General features: G+C 52.7%; 2 protein-coding genes across 2 annotated transcripts in view; one reads left to right on the forward strand and one right to left on the reverse strand.

The window, feature by feature from the left end:
- SMC1A (structural maintenance of chromosomes 1A) overlaps nt 1-5,001 on the reverse strand; it is a 30,435-nt gene extending 25,434 nt beyond the window's left edge. Inside the window, exon 1 of the mRNA XM_038747835.1 lies at nt 4,847-5,001. Coding sequence (XP_038603763.1) covers nt 4,847-4,955 — 109 coding nt within the window. The 5' untranslated portion in view covers nt 4,956-5,001. The remainder of the gene's footprint in view (nt 1-4,846) is intronic.
- A 10,408-nt stretch (nt 5,002-15,409) lies between these two features.
- On the forward strand, nt 15,410-19,163 carry RIBC1 (RIB43A domain with coiled-coils 1). The gene is made up of 6 exons (XM_038748190.1): nt 15,410-15,530; nt 16,034-16,115; nt 16,523-16,867; nt 17,332-17,450; nt 18,392-18,786; nt 18,940-19,163. The coding sequence occupies exons 1-6, from the start codon at nt 15,414-15,416 to the stop codon at nt 19,019-19,021; spliced, it is 1,140 nt and encodes a 379-aa protein (XP_038604118.1). The 5' UTR covers nt 15,410-15,413; the 3' UTR covers nt 19,022-19,163.
- The last annotated feature ends 43 nt before the right edge of the window (nt 19,164-19,206 follow it).

Below are 19,206 nucleotides of genomic sequence, written 5' to 3' on the forward strand. Positions count from 1 at the left end.
GGGTGAATTTGGGCAAGGCACTTAACTTCTCTGTGCCTCCGTTACCTCATTTGTAAAATGGGGATTAAGACTGTGAGCCCCACGTGGGACAACCTGATCACCTTGTATCTCCCCCAGGGCTTAGAAAAGTGCTTCGCGTGTAGTAAGCGCTTAACAAACACCAAAATGATGATGATGATGATGATGATGAGTTCCGGGGTGTGTGCCAGGGAAGCGGGAATCGAGGTGGGAAAGGCGACTGGTATCGACCCCTGGAAGATGGAGGGAGGCGGCCAGGGGCCCCTGCAGGGTTCCGGCAGTGTCATTTCCTTGGCAGGGCGGTGGAGGGTCGGGACAGGGGGACTGGAAGCCCATTGGTGGGCAATAATAATAATAATAATAATAATGGCATTTATTAAGCGCTTACTATGTGCAAAGCACTGTTCTAAGCGCTGGGGAGGTTACAAGGTGATCAGGTTGTCCCACGGGGGGCTCACAGTCTCAGTGGAAAGAGCCCAGGCTTGGGAGTCTGAGGTCCTGGGTTCAAATCCTGGCCCCGCCAACTGTCAGCTGTGTGACTTTGGGCAAGTCACTTCACTTCCCTGGGCCTCAGTTCCCTCCTCTGTAAAATGGGGATGAAGACTGTGAGCCCCCCCACCGTGGGGCCACCTGATTACCTTGTAACCTCCCCAGCGCTTAGAACAGTGCTCTGCACATAGTGAGGGCTTAATAAATATGTTTTATTTTATTTTGTTAATATGTTTTGTTGCCTGTCTCCCCCTCCTAGACTGCAAGCCTGCTGTTGGGTAGGGACCGTCTCTAAATGTTCCCAACCTGTACTTCCCAAGCGCTTGGTACAGTGCTCTGCACACAGTAAGCACTCAATAAACACGACTGAATGAATGAATGAATGACCTTGTAACCTCCCCAGCGCTTAGAACAGTGCTCTGCACATAGTAAGGGCTTAATAAATGTTTTATTTTATTTTGTTAATATGTTTTGTTTTGTTGTCTGTCTTCCCCTTCTAGACTGTGCGCCCACTGTTGGGTAGGGACCATCTCTAGATGTTGCCAACTTGTACTTCCCAAGCGCTTGGTACAGTGCTCTGCACACAGTAAGCGCTCAATAAATACGACTGAATGAATGAATGAACAAATGCCATCATTAAATCCCCATTTTCCAGAGGAGGTCACTAAGGCCTAGAGAAGCAGCGTGGCTCAGTGGAAAGAGCCCGGGCTTTGGAGTCGGAGGTCACGGGTTCAAACCCCGGCTCCGCCAATTGTCAGCTGTGTGACTTGGGATAAGTCACTTCACTTCTCTGGGCCTCGGTTACCTCATCTGCAAAATGGGGGTGAAGATTATGAGCCCCACATGGGACAACCTGATCACCTTGTAGCCTCTCCAGCGCTTAGAACAGTGCTCTGCACATAGTAAGCGCTTAACAAATACCAAAATTATTATTATTATTAGAAGTGAGGCGACTTGCCCAAAGTCACACAGCTGACAACTGGGGAACCCAAGACCTCTGACTCCAAAGCCCGGGCTCTTTCCACCGAGCCACGCTGCTGCTCCACGGTAGGGCCCGTCTCTCTCTGTGGCCGACATGTCCTTCCCAAGCGCTTAGTGCAGTGCTCCGCACACGGTAAGCGCTCAATAAATACGATTGAATGAATGCCCACAGTGAGCCCACTGGTGGGTAGGGACCGTCTCTAGATGGTGCCAACTTGTCCTTCCCAAGCGCTTGGTACAGTGCTCTGCACACAGTCAGCACTCAATAAATACGACTGAATGAATGAATGTCTCTCCCCTCTGGACTGTGAGCCCGCTGTTGGGTAGGGACCGTCTCTCTAGATGTTGCCAACTTGGACTTCCCAAGCGCTTAATACAGTGCTCCGCACACAGTAAGCGCTCAATAAATACGATTGAATGAATGAATACACAGTGAGCCCACTGTTGGGTAGGGACCGTTTCTACAGGTTGCCAACTTGTCCTTCCCAAGTGCTCAGTCCAGTGCTCCGCACACAGTAGGCGCTGAATACGACTGAATGAATGAATGCACACAGTGAGCCCACTGTTGGGTAGGGCCCGTCTCTAGATGTTGCCAACTTGTCCTTCCCAACTGCTCAGGCCAGTGCTCTGCACACAGTAAGCGCTCAATAAATACGACTGAATGAATGAATGAATGCACACAGTGAGCCCGCTGTTGGGTAGGGACCGTCTATGTTGCCAACTTGTCCTTCCCAAGCGCTTAGTACAGTGCCCCGCACACAGTGAGCGCTCAATAAATACGACTGAATGAATGAATGCCCACAGTTGGGTAGGGACCGTTTCTACAGGTTGCCAACCTGTCCTTCCCAAGCGCTCAGTACAGTGCTCCACACACAGTAAGCGCTCAATAAATACGATTGAATGAATGCACACAGTGAGCCCACTGTTGGGTAGGGCCCGTCTCTAGATGTTGCCAACTTGTCCTTCCCAACTGCTCAGGCCAGTGCTCTGCACACAGTAAAGTGCTCAATAAATATGACTGAATGAATGAATGCCCACAGTGAGCCCACTGTTGGGTAGGGCCCGTTTCTACAGGTTGCCAACTTGTCCTTCCTAAGCGCTCAGTCCAGTGCTCCGCACACGGTAGGCGCTCAATAAATACGACTGACTGAATGAATGAATGCCCACAGTGAGCCCACTGTTGGGCAGCGACCGTCTCTAGATGTTGCCAACTTGTCCTTCCCAAGCGCTCAGTCCAGTGCTCTGCACACAGTAAGTGCTCAATAAATACGACTGACTGAATGAATGCCTACAGTGAGCCCACTGTTGGGTAGGGACCGTCTCTCTATGTTGCCAACTTGTCCTTCCCAAGTGCTCAGTCCAGTGCTCTGCACACAGTAAGCGCTCAATAAATACGACTGGATGAATGAATGAATGCCCACAGTGAGCCCACTGTTGGGTAGGGACCGTCTCTCTAGGTCGCCAACTTGCCCTTCCCAAGTGCTCAGTCCAGTGCTCCGCACACGGTAAGCGCTCAATAAATACGACTGAATGAACGTTGTGCACACAGTCAGCGCTCACTAAATACGACTGAATGAACGTTGCCAACTTGGACTTCCCAGGCGCTCAGTCCAGTGCCCTGCACACAGTAAGCGCTCAATAAACACGACTGACTGAATGAATGAATGCCCACAGTGAGCCCACTGTTGGGTAGGGACCGTCTCTAGATGGTGCCAACCTGTCCTTCCCAGGTGCTCAGTACAGTGCCCCGCACACAGTAAGCGCTCAATAAATACGATTGAATGAATGAATGAATGCCCACAGTGAGCCCAGTCCAGTGCTCTGCACACAGTAAGCGCTCAATAAATACGATTGAATGAATGAATGAATGCCCACAGTGAGCCCAGTCCAGTGCTCCGCACACAGTAAGCGCTCAATAAATACGACTGAATGAATGAATAAATGCCCACAGTGAGCCCGCTGTTGGATAGGGAGCGTCTATGTTGCCAACTTGTCCTTCCCAGGCGCTCAGTCCAGTGCTCCGCACACAGTCAGCGCTCAATAAATACGACTGACTGAATGAATGAATGCCCACAGTGAGCCCAGTCCAGTGCTCCGCACACAGTAAGCGCTCAATAAATACGACTGAGTGAATGAATGAATGCCCACAGTGAGCCCGCTGTTGGATAGGGAGCGTCTATGTTGCCAACTTGTCCTTCCCAAGCGCTCAGTACAGTGCTCCGCACACAGTAAGCGCTCAATAAATACGACTGAATGAATGAATGCACACAGTGAGCCCACTGTTGGGTAGGGACCGTCTCTAGATGTTGCCAACTTGTCCTTCCCAAGCGCTTAGCACAGTGCTCCGCACACAGTCAGCGCTCAATAAATACGACTGAATGAATGAATAAATGCCCACAGTGAGCCCACTGTTGGATAGGGAGCGTCTATGTTGCCAACATGTCCTTCCCAAGCGCTTAGTACAGTGCTCCGCACACAGTGAGCGCTCAATAAATACGACTGAATGAATGAATGAATGCCCACAGTGAGCCCGCTGTTGGATAGGAAGCGTCTATGTTGCCAACTTGTCCTTCCCAAGCGCTCAGTACAGTGCTCCGCACACAGTAAGCGCTCAATAAATACGAATGAATGAGTGCCCACAGTGAGCCCAGTCCAGTGCTCCGCACACAGTAAGCGCTCAATAAATACGACTGAGTGAATGAATGAATGCCCACAGTGAGCCCGCTGTTGGATAGGGAGCGTCTATGTTGCCAACTTGTCCTTCCCAAGCGCTTAGTACAGTGCTCTGCACACAGTCAGCGCTCAATAAATACGACTGAATGAATGAATGCCCACAGTGAGCCCACTGTTGGGTAGGGACCGTCTCTAGATGCTGCCAACTTGTCCTTCCCAAGCGCTTAGCACAGTGCTCCGCACACAGTCAGCGCTCAATAAATACGATTGAATGAATGAATGAATGCCCACAGTGAGCCCAGTCCAGTGCTCCACACACAGTAAGCGCTCAATAAATACGACTGAATGAATGAATAAATGCCCACAGTGAGCCCGCTGTTGGATAGGGAGCGTCTATGTTGCCAACTTGTCCTTCCCAAGCGCTTAGTACAGTGCTCCGCACACAGTCAGCGCTCAATAAACACGACTGACTGAATGAATGAATGCCCACAGTGAGCCCACTGTTGGGTAGGGACTGCCTCTATATGTTGCCCACTTGTCCTTCCCAAGCGCTCAGTACAGTGCTCCGCACACAGTCAGCGCTCAATAAATACGATTGAATGAATGAGTGCGCACAGCGTCGGCGCTCAACCATCCGTGGAGACGACGGGATGGGGGGGGGGGGGGGGGAGGGTCCGGGCCTCACCGGAGCCGTTGGGCCCGATGATGGCGGTGAACCTCCGGAACGGCCCGATGATCTGACGCCCTTTGTACGACTTGAAGTTCTCGATCTCAATCAGCTTCAGGAAGCCCATGGCGGCCGCGGCCGCGGCAGCGAGGCCCGCTGAGGGGAGACGACGGAGCGCGCGCCAGCGCCTGCCCCGCGGGGAGAGGCACCCCCCCGCCTCCACAGAGCGCAGGCGCGCGCGCACGAGCCCCGGCACGGAGACCCCAAAGCGCAAGCGCACGAGCGCGAGGCGGGGAGAGACGCCAAAGCGCGCGTGCGCGCGAGCGCGAGGCCCGGAGGGCGAGGGGAGACGCCAAAGCGCGCGCGCGCGAGCGCGAGCCCCGGGCGGGAGATCCCTAAAGCGCGCGCGCACACGAGCGCGAGGCCGGGGGGCGGGGGGACGCCAAAGCGCGCAAGCGCGAGGCTCGGGCGGGGTGTGGGGGGGGAGACGCCAAAGCGCGCGTGCGCGTAAACGTGAGCCCCGGGCGGGGTGGGAAGGGGGAGACGCCAAATTGCGCATGCGCACAAGCGCGAGGCAAGGGCGGGGTCGGGGGGAAGACGTCAAAGCGCGCGTGCGCTGAAGCGTGAGGCTCGGGTGGGGTGGGAGGGAGACGCCAAAGTGCGCGCAAGCGCGAGGCCCGGGCGGGGTGGGGGAGACGCCAAAGTGCGTATGCGCGCAAGCGCGAGGCCCGGGCGGGGCGGGGGCGAGGGGGGAGACGGCAAAGCGCGCGTGCGCATAAGAGCTTGGCCGGGGTGGGGTGGGGTGGGAGACGCCAAAGCGCGCGTGCGCGTAAGCGGGAGGCCCGGGCCGGGGGGGGAGGGGGGAGACGCCAAAGCGCGCGTGCGCGTAAGCGGGAGGCCCGGGCCGGGGGGGAGGGGGGAGACGCCAAAGCGCGCGTGCGCGTAAGCGGGAGGCCCGGGCCGGGGGGGGGGGGGGGGAGACCCCAAAGCGCGCGTGCGCGCAAGCGGGAGGCCCGGGCCGGGGGGGGGAGGGGGGAGACGCCAAAGCGCGCGTGCGCGTAAGCGCGAGGCCCGGGCGGGGTGGGGGTGGGGGAAAGACGCCAAAGCGCGCGTGCGCGTAAGCGCGAGGCCCGGTCGGGGTGGGGGTGGGGGAAGACGCCAAAGCGCGCGTGCGCGTAAGCGCGAGGCCCGAGCGGGGGGGGGGGGGGGAGACGTCAAAGCACGCGTGCGCGCAAGCGCGAGGCCGGGGCGGGGGCGAGGGGGGAGACGGCAAAGCGCGTGCGCGCAATCACGAGGCCCAGGCGGGGTGGGAGTGGGGGAAGGCCTGTAAATTTGCTTGTACATATTTATTACTCTATTTATTTATTTTACTTGTACCTATCTATTCTATTTATTTTATTTTGTTAGTATGTTTGGTTTTGTTCTCCGTCTCCCCCTTCTAGACTGTGAGCCCACTGTTGAGTAGGGACTGTCTCTATGTGTTGCCAGCTTGTACTTCTCAAGCGCTTAGTCCAGTGTTCTGCACACAGTAATGTGAGGGATGGAATCCAGTGAAGTTCCCTCATGAGACCCCAGGAGGGAAGGCAGAAGCTATATCTCCCCGGGCCAGGCTGGGTTACACCAGATACAACAAACTGGAAGGAGATAAAGGGAAATAAAACAGCCACATTGCAGCACCTGTTTACCGAAAAACAGGATGCGGGTTAAACCGCAAGGCCACCGTCAGCCTTGTACGTGAGCGCGTGTTGGGGGCTAGCTGCCGCGATTAAATTGTACGCCCCAAGTATCCAGACAGTGGAGAAAGGGGATAGTCGATGGGAGGAAGAGGATGCGTTAGGCCTCACCCTGGGCTTCAAGGCTGTCCATCACCTCGCCCCCTCCTACCTCACCTCCCTTCTCTCCTTCTCCAGCCCAGCCCGCACCCTCCGCTCCTCCACCGCTAATCTCCTCACTGTACCTCGCTCTCGCCTGTCCCGCCATCGACCCCCGGCACACGTCATCCCCCGGGCCTGGAATGCCCCCAATCCCTCTGCCCATCCGCCAAGCTCGCTCTCTTCCTCCCTTCAAGGCCCTGCTGAGAGCTCACCTCCTCCAGGAGGCCTTCCCAGACTGAGCCCCTTCCTTCCTCTCCCCCTTGTCCCTCTCTCCATCCCCCCCATCTTACCTCATTCCCTTCCCCACAGCACCTGTATATATGTTTGTACATATTTGTTACTCCATTTACTTATTTATTTTATTTGTACATATCTATTCTATTTTATTTTGTTAGCATGTTTGGTTTGTTCTCTGTCTCCCCCTTTTAGACTGTGAGCCCACTGTTGGGTAGGGACTGTCTCTATATGTTGCCAATTTGTGCTTCCCAAGCGCTTAGTACAGTGCTCTGCACATAGTAAGCGCTCAATAAATACGATTGATGATGATGATGATGATCGGCTTCGTACAATCAACAAGCGCACTCCCCGGCTGATGCTGTTGGAGCGACGGGGGTGGTGCCCTTTCTCATGAGAAAGAATAAAGACTCTTTCTGATCCTGACTCGGACTCTGATTTGGTGGGTAGAGGGAGCCGCTATCCCACACAGTAAGCACTCAATAAATACGATTGATTGATTTAGACTGTGAGCCCACTGTTGGGTAGGGACTGTCTGTTATCGACAAGTAGGGTGCAAAACAGGTTAATCGGTGTAAATCGGCCGCAGGGTTCTTGTACCCAGGGTGGTGACGCAGATAGGAAAAATGACTCGGAGACATGAGTTCGGATAGAGCAGTAAAGAAGGAAAGTGGCTACCTGCCCGTTCACCTCCCGGGAGAGGGACGAGTGACAAGCAGCCCCGATCCCAGCTGCTTCTTCCTCTTTTATTGGGTTTCAAATCCGAGCTACACAAAGGATTCCTGAGAGTAGTGACCTACGTGAGGCCTTCGTATTCCAAGATCCCAAGTTAAAGTACAACCGTTTGTCATGGTTTGGTTAGTGTTAAAATCCCTGTTTACAAGATGTTACCAGGAGATAATGGTCAACACAGGATGGGGACATCAGACAGAGAGGGGCCACTTTGGTTAATGTTACTTTACAAACACTGGAGTGCTTTCGGTCTGCACAAAATAAAGGGTTACTGTTGGCATGCACAAGATGGAGTCACTCATGCCAAGCTTGCTGGTAGACAACACTGTCTCTATATGTTGCCACCCAAGCGCTTAGCACAGTGCTCTGCACACGGTAAGCGCTCAATAAATACGATTGATGATGATGATGATTGAAGACGCCAAAGCGCGCGTGCGCGCAACCGCGAGGCCCGGGCGGGGTCGGAGGTGGGAGACGCCAAAGCGCGCGTGCGCGCAACCGCGAGGCCCGGGCTGGTGGTGGGGGTGGGGGAGACGCCATAGCGCGTGCGCGCAAGCGCGAGGCCCGCCCGGAGCCCCAACGGCGGCAGCGTCGGCGCAAGCGCGCGCGGCGCTCGACCCCCAACTCTCGCGAGATGTCATCCACCCACTACGGACGGGGCTCTCTCTCCCCCCCTCCCTCTTTCGAGGGCGGAGCCAAAGTTCCCCTCTCGGGTCGAACCACCGCGGCGGTCCCCCGCCTCCCCCCATTTCCGGAGCCGAATGGTTTATCCGGTTGCCATGGAGCCTCCTCACAGAACCCAAACCGTGGCGCGGGGGACGTCGGGAAAGGTAGAGCGGGCCTGAGGGGAGGCGTAATAATGATGGCATTTCATTCAGTCAGTCGTATTTATTGAGCGCTTACTGCGTGCAGAGCACTGTACTGAGCGCTTGGGAATAATAATAATAATAATAGTAATGATGGCATTTATTAAGCGCTTACTATGTGCAAAGCACTGTTCTAAGCGCTGGAGAGGTTACAAGATGATCCCCCTCTCCATCCCCCCCTTCTTACCTCCTTCCCTTCCCCACAGCACCTGTATATATGTATATATGTTTGTACAGATTTATTACTCTATTTATTTATTTTACTTGTACATATCTATTCTATTTATTTTATTTTGTTAGTATGTTCGGTTTTGTTCTCTGTCTCCCCCTTTTAGACTGTGAGCCCACTGCTGGGTAGGGACCGTCTCTATATCAATCAATCAATCAATCAATCGTATTTATTGAGCGCTTACTATGTGCAGAGCACTGTACTAAGCGCTTGGGAAGTACAAGTTGGCAACATATAGAGACAGTCCCTACCCAACAGGGGGCTCACAGTCTAAAAGGGGGAGACAGAGAACAGAACCAAACATACCAACAAAATAAAATAAATAGGATAGAAATGTACAAGTAAAATAAATAAATAAATAAATAAATAGAGTAATAAATATGTACAACCATATATACATATATACAGGTGCTGTGGGGAAGGGAAGGATGATGACAAGTTGGCAAAATAGAGAGGCGGTCCCTACCCAACAGCGGGCTCACAGTCTAAAAGGGGGAGACAGAGAACAAAACCAAACATACTAACAAAATAAAATAAATAGAATAGATATGGACAAGTAAAATAGAGTAATAAATCTGTACAAACATATATACATATATACAGGTGCTGTGGGGAAGGGAAGGAGGTAAGATGGGGGGATGGAGAGGGGGGCGAGGGGGAGAGGAAGGAAGGGGCTCAGTCTGGGAAGGCCTCTTGGAGGAGGTGAGCTCTCGTATTTATTGAGCGCTTACTGTGTGCAGAGCACTGGACTAAGCGCTTGGGAAGGACAAGTTGGCAACATAGAGAGACGGTCCCTAGCCAACAGCGGGCTCACAGTCCAGAGGGGAGAGACATTCATTCATTCATTCAATCGTATTTATTGAGCGCTTACTGTGTGCAGAGCACTGGACTAAGCGCTTGGGAAGTCCAAGTTGGCAACATAGACGGCCCCTACCCAACAGCGGGCTCACAGTCCAGAGGGGAGAGACATTCATTCATTTAATCGTATTTATTGAGCGCTTACTGTGTGCAGAGCACTGGACTAAGCGCTTGGGAAGTACAAGTTGGCAACATCTAGAGACGGTCCCTACCCAACAGTGGGCTCACAGTCTAGAAGAGACAGACAACAAAACATTCATTCATTCATAGTCGTATTTATTGAGCGCTTAATGTGTGCAGAGCGCTGTACTAAGCGCTTGGCAACATATAGAGCCCCCTCTTTCCTCTCCCCCTCCCCATCCCCCCCCCCGCCTTGCCTCCTTCCTCTCCCCACAGCACCTGTGTATATAATGATAATAATGGCATTTATTAAGCGCTTGCTATGTACAAAGCACTGTTCTAAGCGCTGGGGAGATAACAAGGTGATAAGGTTGTCCCACGTGGGGGGGCTCACAGTCTTCATCCCCATTTGACAGATGAGGGAACTGAGGCACAGGGAAGTGAAGTGAGTTGCCCAAAGTCACACAGCTGACAAGTGGCGGAGCTGGGATTTGAACCCATGACCTCTGACTCCAAAGCCCGGGCTCTCTCCACTGAGCCACGCTGCTTCTCTGTGCCTCAGTTCCTTCATCTGCAAAATGGGGATTTATTTTATTTTGTTAGTATGTTTGGTTTTGTTCTCTGTCTCCCCCTTTTAGACTGTGAGCCCACTGTTGGGTAGGGACTGTCTCTAGATGTTGCCAACTTGTACTTCCCAAGCGCTTAGTACAGTGCTCTGCACGCAGTAAGCGCTCAATAAATACAATTGATTGATTGATTGATTGGATAGAGGTAGGCCTAGGGTCTGAGGTCCCGGGAAATTGGGCGGGCTGGGAGTCTGTCAGTTGCTTCTGTTGGATTTTCCCAAACATTCACACTGTGCATCAGTCAGTCAACTGCAGTGGGCACACAATAAATTCCATTAGTTAGTCATTCATTCAGTCGTATTTATTGAGCGCTTACTGTGTGTGGAGCACTGGACTGAGCGCTTGGGAAGTCCAAGTTGGCAACATCTAGAGGCGGTCCCTACCCAACAGCGGGCTCACAGTCTAGAAGGGGGAGACAGAGAACAAAACATATTAACAAAGTAAAATAAATAGAATGAATATGTACAAGTAAAATCAATCAATAAATAGAGTTTTTGTCAAGAGCTTACTATGTGTCAGGAACTGCACTAAGCACTAGGATAGATACAAACCAATAGTTTGGACATAGTCCACGTTCCACATGGGGCTCACAGTCTTAATGCCCATTTTATAGAGATGAGGGCATTCATTCATTCTCTCAGTCGTATTTATTGAGCGCTTACTGAGCACTGTACTAAGCACTTGAAAAGTACAATTCAGGACACTGAGGCACAGAAAAGGTAAGTGATTTGCCCAAGATCATACAGCAGACAGGTAGTGGAGCCAGGATTAAAACCTAGGTCCTCTGATTCTCAGGCCCGTGCTTTATCCACTAGGCCATACTGCTTCCCGTATCATTCCCCCTGTATATATGTATATATGTTTGTACATTTTTATTACTCCATTTATTTATTTATCTTGTACATATCTATTCTATTTATTTTATTTTGTCAGTATGTTTGGTTTTGTTCTCTGTCTCCCCCTTCTAGACTGTGAGCCCGCTGTTGGGTAGGGACTGTCTCTATGCGTTGCCGACTTGTGCTTCCCAAGCGCTTAGTACAGTGCTCTGCACACAGTAAGCGCTCAATAAATATGATTGATTGATTGATTCCCCCAAAACACCCAGTGACAACCCATCTTCCACTGCTTCGATCAGAAATAGTGCTTGGGACCTACAAGCCTCTTCAGGAGTTTTCAGAAAGTGGAGATACGACACTATCCCTGTCCTCAAAGAGTTTCAACCTCGTCCACCCAGTCAGATGAAGCAGCGTGGCTCAGTGGAAAGAGCCCGGGCTTTGGAGTCAGCGGTCATGGGTTCAAATCCCGGCTCTGCCAATTGTCAGCCGTGTGACTTTGGGCAAGACACTTCACTTCTCTGGGCCTCAGTTCCCTCATCTGTAAAATGGGGATTAAGACTGTGAGCCCCGCATGGGACAACCTGATCACCTTGTAAGCTCCCCAGCGCTTAGAACAGTGCTTTGCACATAGTAAGCGCTTAATAAATGCTAAAAAAACAAAAAACAGTGCTTTGCACATAGTAAGCACTTAAGAAATGTCATCATCATTATTATTATTATTAGATGAGAAGCCAATAGTAAGTATGACATTTGTTAAGCGCTTAATAAATGCTAAAAAAAAACAAAAAATAGTGCTTTGCACATAGTAAGCGCTTAACAAATGTCATTATTATTATTATTGTTATTATTATTATTATTATTATTATTATTAGATGAGAAGCCAGTAGTATGACATTTGTTAAGCACTTACTACGTGCCAAGCACTTTTCTAAGAGGAGACCCGAGGAACTTCTGTTGAAAATCAGACCTCAAGGGCCCAGTTTCTGAAAGAGGTTGAAAATCCATGCTCCATTATCTTATTTATATATATATAAATATATATATGTATATATGTTTGTACACATTTATTACTCTTTTTATTTATTTATTTTGCTTGTACATATCTATTCTATTTTATTTTGTTAGTATGTTTGGTTTTGTTCCCTGTCTCCCTCTTTTAGACTGTGAGCCCACTGTTGGGTAGGGACTGTCTCTATATGTTGCAAATTTGTACTTCCCAAGCGCTTAGTACAGTGTTCTGCACACAGTAAGCGCTCAATAAATACGATTGATTGATTGATTTACAAACCTAGGGATTTTGCGGGGTGTGGGGTTTGTTCTGTCTTGTTTTTCCTGCCTTCGGTTTTCAATTCTCAGAGAAAACACTCGATGGTCTCCCTCTGTAGGGCTTCAGCTGATGAGAAGAGATGGGAGGGAAGTCGGCTGAAGTCGCAGTTTGCCAATAATAATAATAATAATAATAATAATGGTATTTGTTAAGCGCTTACTATGTGCAAGGCACTGCTGTCGGGTCCGTCGGACCACCCCCTCCCGACTCCCGCTCGGCCTCTTCCCGCTCCCAGTTTCCTTTAACGGAGCAGAGCCCAGGCCTCCAATATCAATCAATCAATCAATCGTATTTATTGAGCGCTTATTGTGTGCAGAGCACTGTACTAAGCGGTTGGGAAGTACAAAATAAAAACCTCCTAAGACTTGTTCAAGAACTGGTCATTCGCAATGTCGTCACTCCAGGTTTTACATTACCTAGTGGGCCACAGAATATGAAAACTTGGATTCACAAATACACGAATCAGTGTGGAAAATCCGCTAATACGTGCCGACATGAAAGTAGGATTTTCCTATCACGCCTCCTCTCCCCTTGACCCTCTGGAGACCTGTATTCTCACAGACTGGAGATCTGCACCGAAACGACATGGAGTACCCATTCCTGCTCCAAACTCACAATCAATCAATCAATCAATCGTATTTATTGAGCGCTTACTGTGTGCAGAGCACTGGACTAAGCGCTTGGGAAGGACAAGTTGGCAACATAGTACAAGTTGGCAACAGGCTCCTCTTGTCTGGCCCAACCCCACCAGGGGTTATGGGCACAAAGTTACAGGTCGGCTGATCAATCAATCAATCAGTCGCATTTATTGAGCGCTTACTGTGTGCAGAGCACTGGACTAAGCGCTTGGGAAGGACAAGTTTGCAACATAGTACAAGTTGGCAACAGGCTCCTCTTGTCTGGCCCAACCCCACCAGGGGTTATGGGCACAAAGTTACAGGTTGGCCGATCAATCAATCAATCAGTCGCATTTATTGAGCGCTTACTGTGTGCAGAGCACTGTACTAAGCGCTTGGGAAGGACAAGTTGGCAACATATAGAGACGGTCCCTACCCAACAGTGGGCTCACAGTCTAAAAGACTGGCCAGTTCAGGAGGCTTTTGTTTGTTTGTTTCGGCAGGTCCAGGGCGGGTATGTGGGCAGTCTAATAATTGCGGTATTAAGCGTTCATTATGTGCCAAGCACTGTACTGAGCGCTGATGTAGATACAAGAGCCCCACATGGGGCTCACAGGCTAAGTAAGAGGGAGACCAGGTCCCACTGGTACTCTAGCACTGTGGCAGATCTCTACTCAGCAGCGTGACTCAGTGGAAAGAGCGTGGGCTTGGCAGGCGGAGGATGTGGGTTCTAATCCCCGCTCCGCCACTTATCAGCTGTGGGACTTTGGGCAAGTCAGTTAACTTCTCTGTGCCTCAGTTACCTCATCTGTAAAATGGGGATGAAGACTGTGGCACTGGGAAGCAGCGTGGCTCAGTGGAAAGAGCTCGGGCTTTGGAGTCAGAGGTCCCGGCTCCGCCAATGGTCGGCTGGGTGAATTTGGGCAAGTCAGTTCGCGTCTCTGGGCCTCAGTTCCCTCATCTGGAAAATGGGGATGAAGACTGTGAGCCCCCCGTGGGACAACTTGATCACCTTGTAACCTTCCCAGCGCTTAGAACAGGCACATAGTAAGCGCTTAATAAATGCCATCATCATCATCATCACCACGTGGGACAACCTGATTACCTTGTATCTACCCAAGCGCTTAATAAATGCCATCATCATCATCACCACCACCAAGTGGGACAACCTCATTACCTTGTATCTACCCAAGCGCTTAGAACAGTGCTTGGCACATAGTAAGCGCTTAACAAATACCATTATTATTATTATTATTACTACCCAATCTCAGGATTGTACAACGCCTTAGGAGCCAGGGGGAAGTGGTGAAGAGAGAGGTGGACAGGCCGTAAGGATCCTGAAAACCAGTGCTGTCATTAGACCCAAGGTTAGAGAGGTGGCATGGAGACGGAGTCAAGGAATTCAGAGAAGCGGTGTTGCCTAATGGATAGAACATGGGCCTGGTGGTTAGAAGGACCCAAATTCCAATTCTGGCTCTGCCACTTGTCTGCTATGGGACCTTGAGCAAGTCACTTGACTGCTCTGGGCCTCAGTTCCCTCATCTGTAAAATGGGGATGAAGACTGTGAGCCCTGTGTGGGACACGGACTGTGTCCAACCTAATTAGCTTGTATCTACCCCACTGCTTAGAACAGTGGCTGGCACACGGTAAGCACTTAGCAAACACCACAAAAATAAAGGTTGGAGGAGGAAAAGAGCCAAATTACTCTTTTGATCTACTTAACCCACCTCCCCTCCCGTCATCTCCCCTTTTAGACTGTGAGCCCGCTGTTGGGTAGGGACTGTCTCTATATGTTGCCAATTTGTACTTCCCAAGCGCTTAGTACAGTGCTCTGCACGTAGGAAGCGCTCAATAAATACGATTGATGATGATGATCTCCCCCATCTTACCGCCTCCTACCCTGCGCCTCAAGCCCCGCATCTCCATCCCTTTATCCATCCTCTTCTGTGCCCGTGGTGTTTCTGATTTTGAATGGAAAAGCGGGGACCCCGGTTGTGTTCCCTAGCCCCTCTACACAGCCTCCCGTACGTGCCGAGAACCGTGCCAGGTAGCAGACACAAGACGCGTCTGACACCAGATGTGCCAGGCACTTCCAGCACTTCAGCGCTTAGAACAGTGCTTTGCACATAGTAAGCGCTTAACAAATACCATCATCATTATTATTATTATTCCAACGATCTCGGGAAACCACTCCGAGAACAAGTGGCTGGCCCAATTGTTCCCTGGGTGAAACTCCAGTTCTGCCCCGTGGTTTTAGGTGCCAAGATGTATAAGGCGGACATCCAGCCCGAGAGGAAGGAGGCAGCTGCCATTGAAGCCAGGAGGAACCAAGAGAAGCAGAGGCAGAGCCGCATCTTCAACGTCCGGAACCGGGTCATAGGGGTCAGTAAAATGTGGGACGGGACGGAGGCTGAATGGCACCGTCCTCTCCGACGGGAGGGAAGGGGGTGTCCAGCAACGGCACCGTTGATCGCTCCTAAGCCTCTCCCGACTCCATCCCAGATCCGGCTTTCCAAGTGAGAGAGCGGGAGATGAGGAGGCCTAGGATTGAGGAAACCGTTCCCACCCTTCAGTTTGCAGGGGATGCTGAAAGGGAGCCAAAGAGGATGGCGGATGCGAGACTACAGAAAGCCTGGCAGTTGTTCCAGGAGCAAGATTGGGCCCTCCCAGACTGGTTCTTTGCTGCTCCCTAAGCTCATTCTCTCCTGCTGGGTGGGCCCGGCTTCCGGGGGAGCGTAAAGCCCCAGGAATCGACAGCTCCCGGCTTTAAGGCAACTCGGGAAGAGCTTGAATTAGCTGACGTACCTTCTACCTCCCTATTTGTGCTCCCTCGTGCTCCAGGCTGGAAAAGCTGCACTGACGAAGGGTTTGTCTCCTCGGCCCAGGTGGACGTCGAAGCTCTGAACGGCCAGGTGGACGAACGGAAGCGGCGGGAGGCGGCCGAGAGAGCCCGCGAGGAAGCTTTTGGTAAAAAGCCTCTGGGCAGAGTCCCCTTAAAAGAAGCAGAAAAGGGTCCCCCCAAAGACTGGCCAAAGGCCAAAGCATCTTCGGAAGGATCCTAGAGTTTGGGCCCAAGGGCAAAGCATCTTAGGGGGAGGCCTAGGGTACGGGCCCTAAGGGAAGGGATTAGACGGGGCTCATCCTGGTGGCTGCTTCTCCCTCCTGGTCCAACAGAATTAAGCGCTTAGTACAGTGCTCTGCACACAGTAAGCGCTCAATAAATACGATTGATGATGATTAGTTCTGCAGTCAGCTTGGGCCTAATCTGTCTTCCTCTCCAATAGCGTTGCCGGGACAGGGGCCTGTGAGGGGCCTGCGCTGGGTGTTGGGAAAGGGTGGGTCCAAGCTCCCATCTCCCTTCCTCCCCCCTCCAGATGCTGAGCGGGTCCAGTGTGACCTGGTGGCCCAGATGCTTGAAAGGGAGCAGGCGGAGCGGGCGCGGCGGCTGGCCCGGGGCATCCAGGAATTCAGGGAGCGGGAACAGCAGCCGGAAAGCCGGCGCGAGTTTGACCTGAACGACCCAGCCGGGCTCCAGAAGGCGCTGCCGGCCCGCGTCGGGGACGACGACCCCCGCTGCGGCCCTGCCAGCCTGCAGCTCTTTGCCGGGGAGGCCCTGTCCGGGCCCGCTCAACAGCGGCTGCAGCGGGAACAGAATCGGAAGGACCTGGTTCGGCAGCGAGCTGAGCGGCAGCGGGCGGAGGCTGAAGGAAAGTACGCAGGTGAAGCACCCGCGGCCGGCCCCAGCCGCTCAGGCCTCTGCCCCTTCCCACCCCCTGGGAGCTCCAGCCTTTCCTATCCCCCAAGGCGGGCAGGGCCGGGCCGCTGGATCAATCAATCAATCGTATTTATTGAGCGCTTACTGTGTGCAGAGCACTGTATTAAGCGCTTGGGAAGTACAAGTTGGCAACATATAGAGACAGTCCCAGTCCCGGGAAGCTTAGATTTGGCCCCCTTTCCTAGGGGCTGGGGCTAGAAGGATGTGGGTGGCGGACTCAGCCAAGCCTGAAGGGCTCAGGGGCTGATCAGTCATTCATTCATTCGATCAATCGTATTTATTGAGCACTTACTGTGCGCAGAGCACTGTGCTAAGCGCTTGGGAAGTACAAGTTTGGATACCCGGGGAGAGACGGAGGTTCAGAGCACAGGGGGCCCTCTCAGGCCCAGGCTTTGGTGCATCCTGCAGCCGTCCTGGATGACAAGAAGCGGATAGAGCTGGACCTGAGGGCGGCACACCTGGCTGAGCTGGAGGAGGCCTGCCGCAGAGCCAAGGACTTGGCCGTGGCTAACTTCAACAGGGCCCAGGTACGGACCCGCTCCCCACGAGCGCCAAGCCCCTCAGCCCTCTTACTGAGGGGATCATCGTCAATCGTATTTATTGAGCGCTTACTCTGTGCAGAGCGCTGTACTAAGCGCTTGGGAAGTCCAAGTTGGCAACATAGAGAGACAGTCCCTACCCAACAGTGGGCTCACCGTCTAAAAGGGGGAGACGGAGAACAAAACCAAACATACTAACAAAATAAAATAAATAGAATAGATATGGACAAGTAAAATAAATCAATAGAGTAATAAATATGTACAAACATATATACAGGTGCTGTGGGGAAGGGAAGGAGGTAAGATGGGGGGGATGGAGAGGGGGAGAGGAAGGAAGGGGCTCAGTCTGGGAAGCCCTCCCAGGGAATTAGGGAATCCCAGGGAATTTCACCTCCTCCAGGAGGCCTTCCCAGACTGAGCCCCTTCCTTCCTCTCCCCCTCGTCCCCCTCTCCATCCCCTCATCTTACCTCCTTCCCTTCCCCACAGCACCTGTATATATGTATATATGGTTGTACATATTTATTACTCTATTTTATTTATTTTACTTGTCCATATCTATCCTATTTATTTTATTTTGTTGGTATGTTTGGTTTTGTTCTCCGTCTCCCCCTTTTAGACTGTGAGCCCACTGTTGGGTAGGGACTGTATGTGTTGCCAATTTGTACTTCCCAAGCGCTGAGTACAGTGCTCTGCACATAGTAAGCGCTCAATAAATACGATTGATGATGATGATGAATTAGGCGATGGCATCGGGCAGGGGATGGGGAAAGGTAGTTGGTACCTCCCTCCGCGGCCAGGGGGGTATTGGGAGAAGAGGCTAAAGGAGCGGCCCGAAAGGGGTTAGTTCGTCTCCCCCCCCCCCGCCCCTCTCCCTATTCAGCCCAGATTCCCCCACCTTGGCTCACCTCCCGCTCCCCTCCAACCGCAGGCGGCCGAGACGGCTGAACAGAGGCGCCTGGCCCGGCAGCAGGAGGATGACGACAACCTGGCCGAGATCTACAATCACCTGACGGGCGACCTGCTGACCGAGAACCCGCAGGCCGCTCGGAGCGAGCTGGCCCCGCACCGAGTGGTGCCCGATCGCTGGAAGGGCATGAGCCCCGAGCAGCAGGCTGCCATCCACCGCGCCCAGGAGAGCCAACGCCAGGACGGCCGGCGCCGACGGGAACAGGAACGGCAGCTGGAAGCTGAGTGGGAACACCAGAGGCAGCTGGGGGCGAGAGCCGCCCTGGAGCTGGAGCGTCGGCAGCGGGAGTTGGCCCAGAGGCTGCGCCGAGGCCAGGACCTCTACAACCAGCAGCTGGCACAAGAGCAACGGGCACAGTAAGTGGCAGGGAACCGGAGGGAGGGGAGCCGAGGGCGCTTGCTGGGCCGTGGGGCCCGAGGCCTGTGTCTCATCGGAAAGCCCCGAGAGAGGAGAACCCAGAGCCTGCAGCGGTACGAGCAGCCGGTGCTCACGGAGTCATTGCTTTGCAGCAAGGAGTACCTAGACAAGGTCGTCTACACGAATCAGCCCACCGCCCAGTACCACCTCCAGTTCAACAGCAGCAGCCGCTGAGTTTGCGAGCCAGCTCGCGCTGGGCCCCCGGTGGAGCGGGAGCCGGGGCGCGGGGAAGGGAAGGGGCCCGCGGCAGGGGCTCGGTTCTCCGGGCCCCGCTAATAAAGTGGTTTTGGAGTCTCGATGCGGTTGGAGCCGGAGGCGGGGTGGTCGGGGAGAGGCGCCGGCTAAGCCCCGGCTCCGCT

The sequence above is a fragment of the Tachyglossus aculeatus genome, chromosome 6 (assembly GCF_015852505.1).
Source record: "Tachyglossus aculeatus isolate mTacAcu1 chromosome 6, mTacAcu1.pri, whole genome shotgun sequence".
NCBI lineage: Eukaryota > Metazoa > Chordata > Mammalia > Monotremata > Tachyglossidae > Tachyglossus > Tachyglossus aculeatus.

Coding starts and splice junctions, on each gene's coding strand:
- RIBC1 (XM_038748190.1), top strand. CDS start 15,414: ATGTATAAGGCGGACATCCAGCCCGAGAGGAAGGAGGCAGCTGCCATT. Junction 16,868..17,331: donor GGCTGAAGGAAAGTACGCAG/GTGAAGCACCCG, acceptor TGCATCCTGCAG/CCGTCCTGGATGACAAGAAG. Junction 18,787..18,939: donor GCACAAGAGCAACGGGCACA/GTAAGTGGCAGG, acceptor ATTGCTTTGCAG/CAAGGAGTACCTAGACAAGG.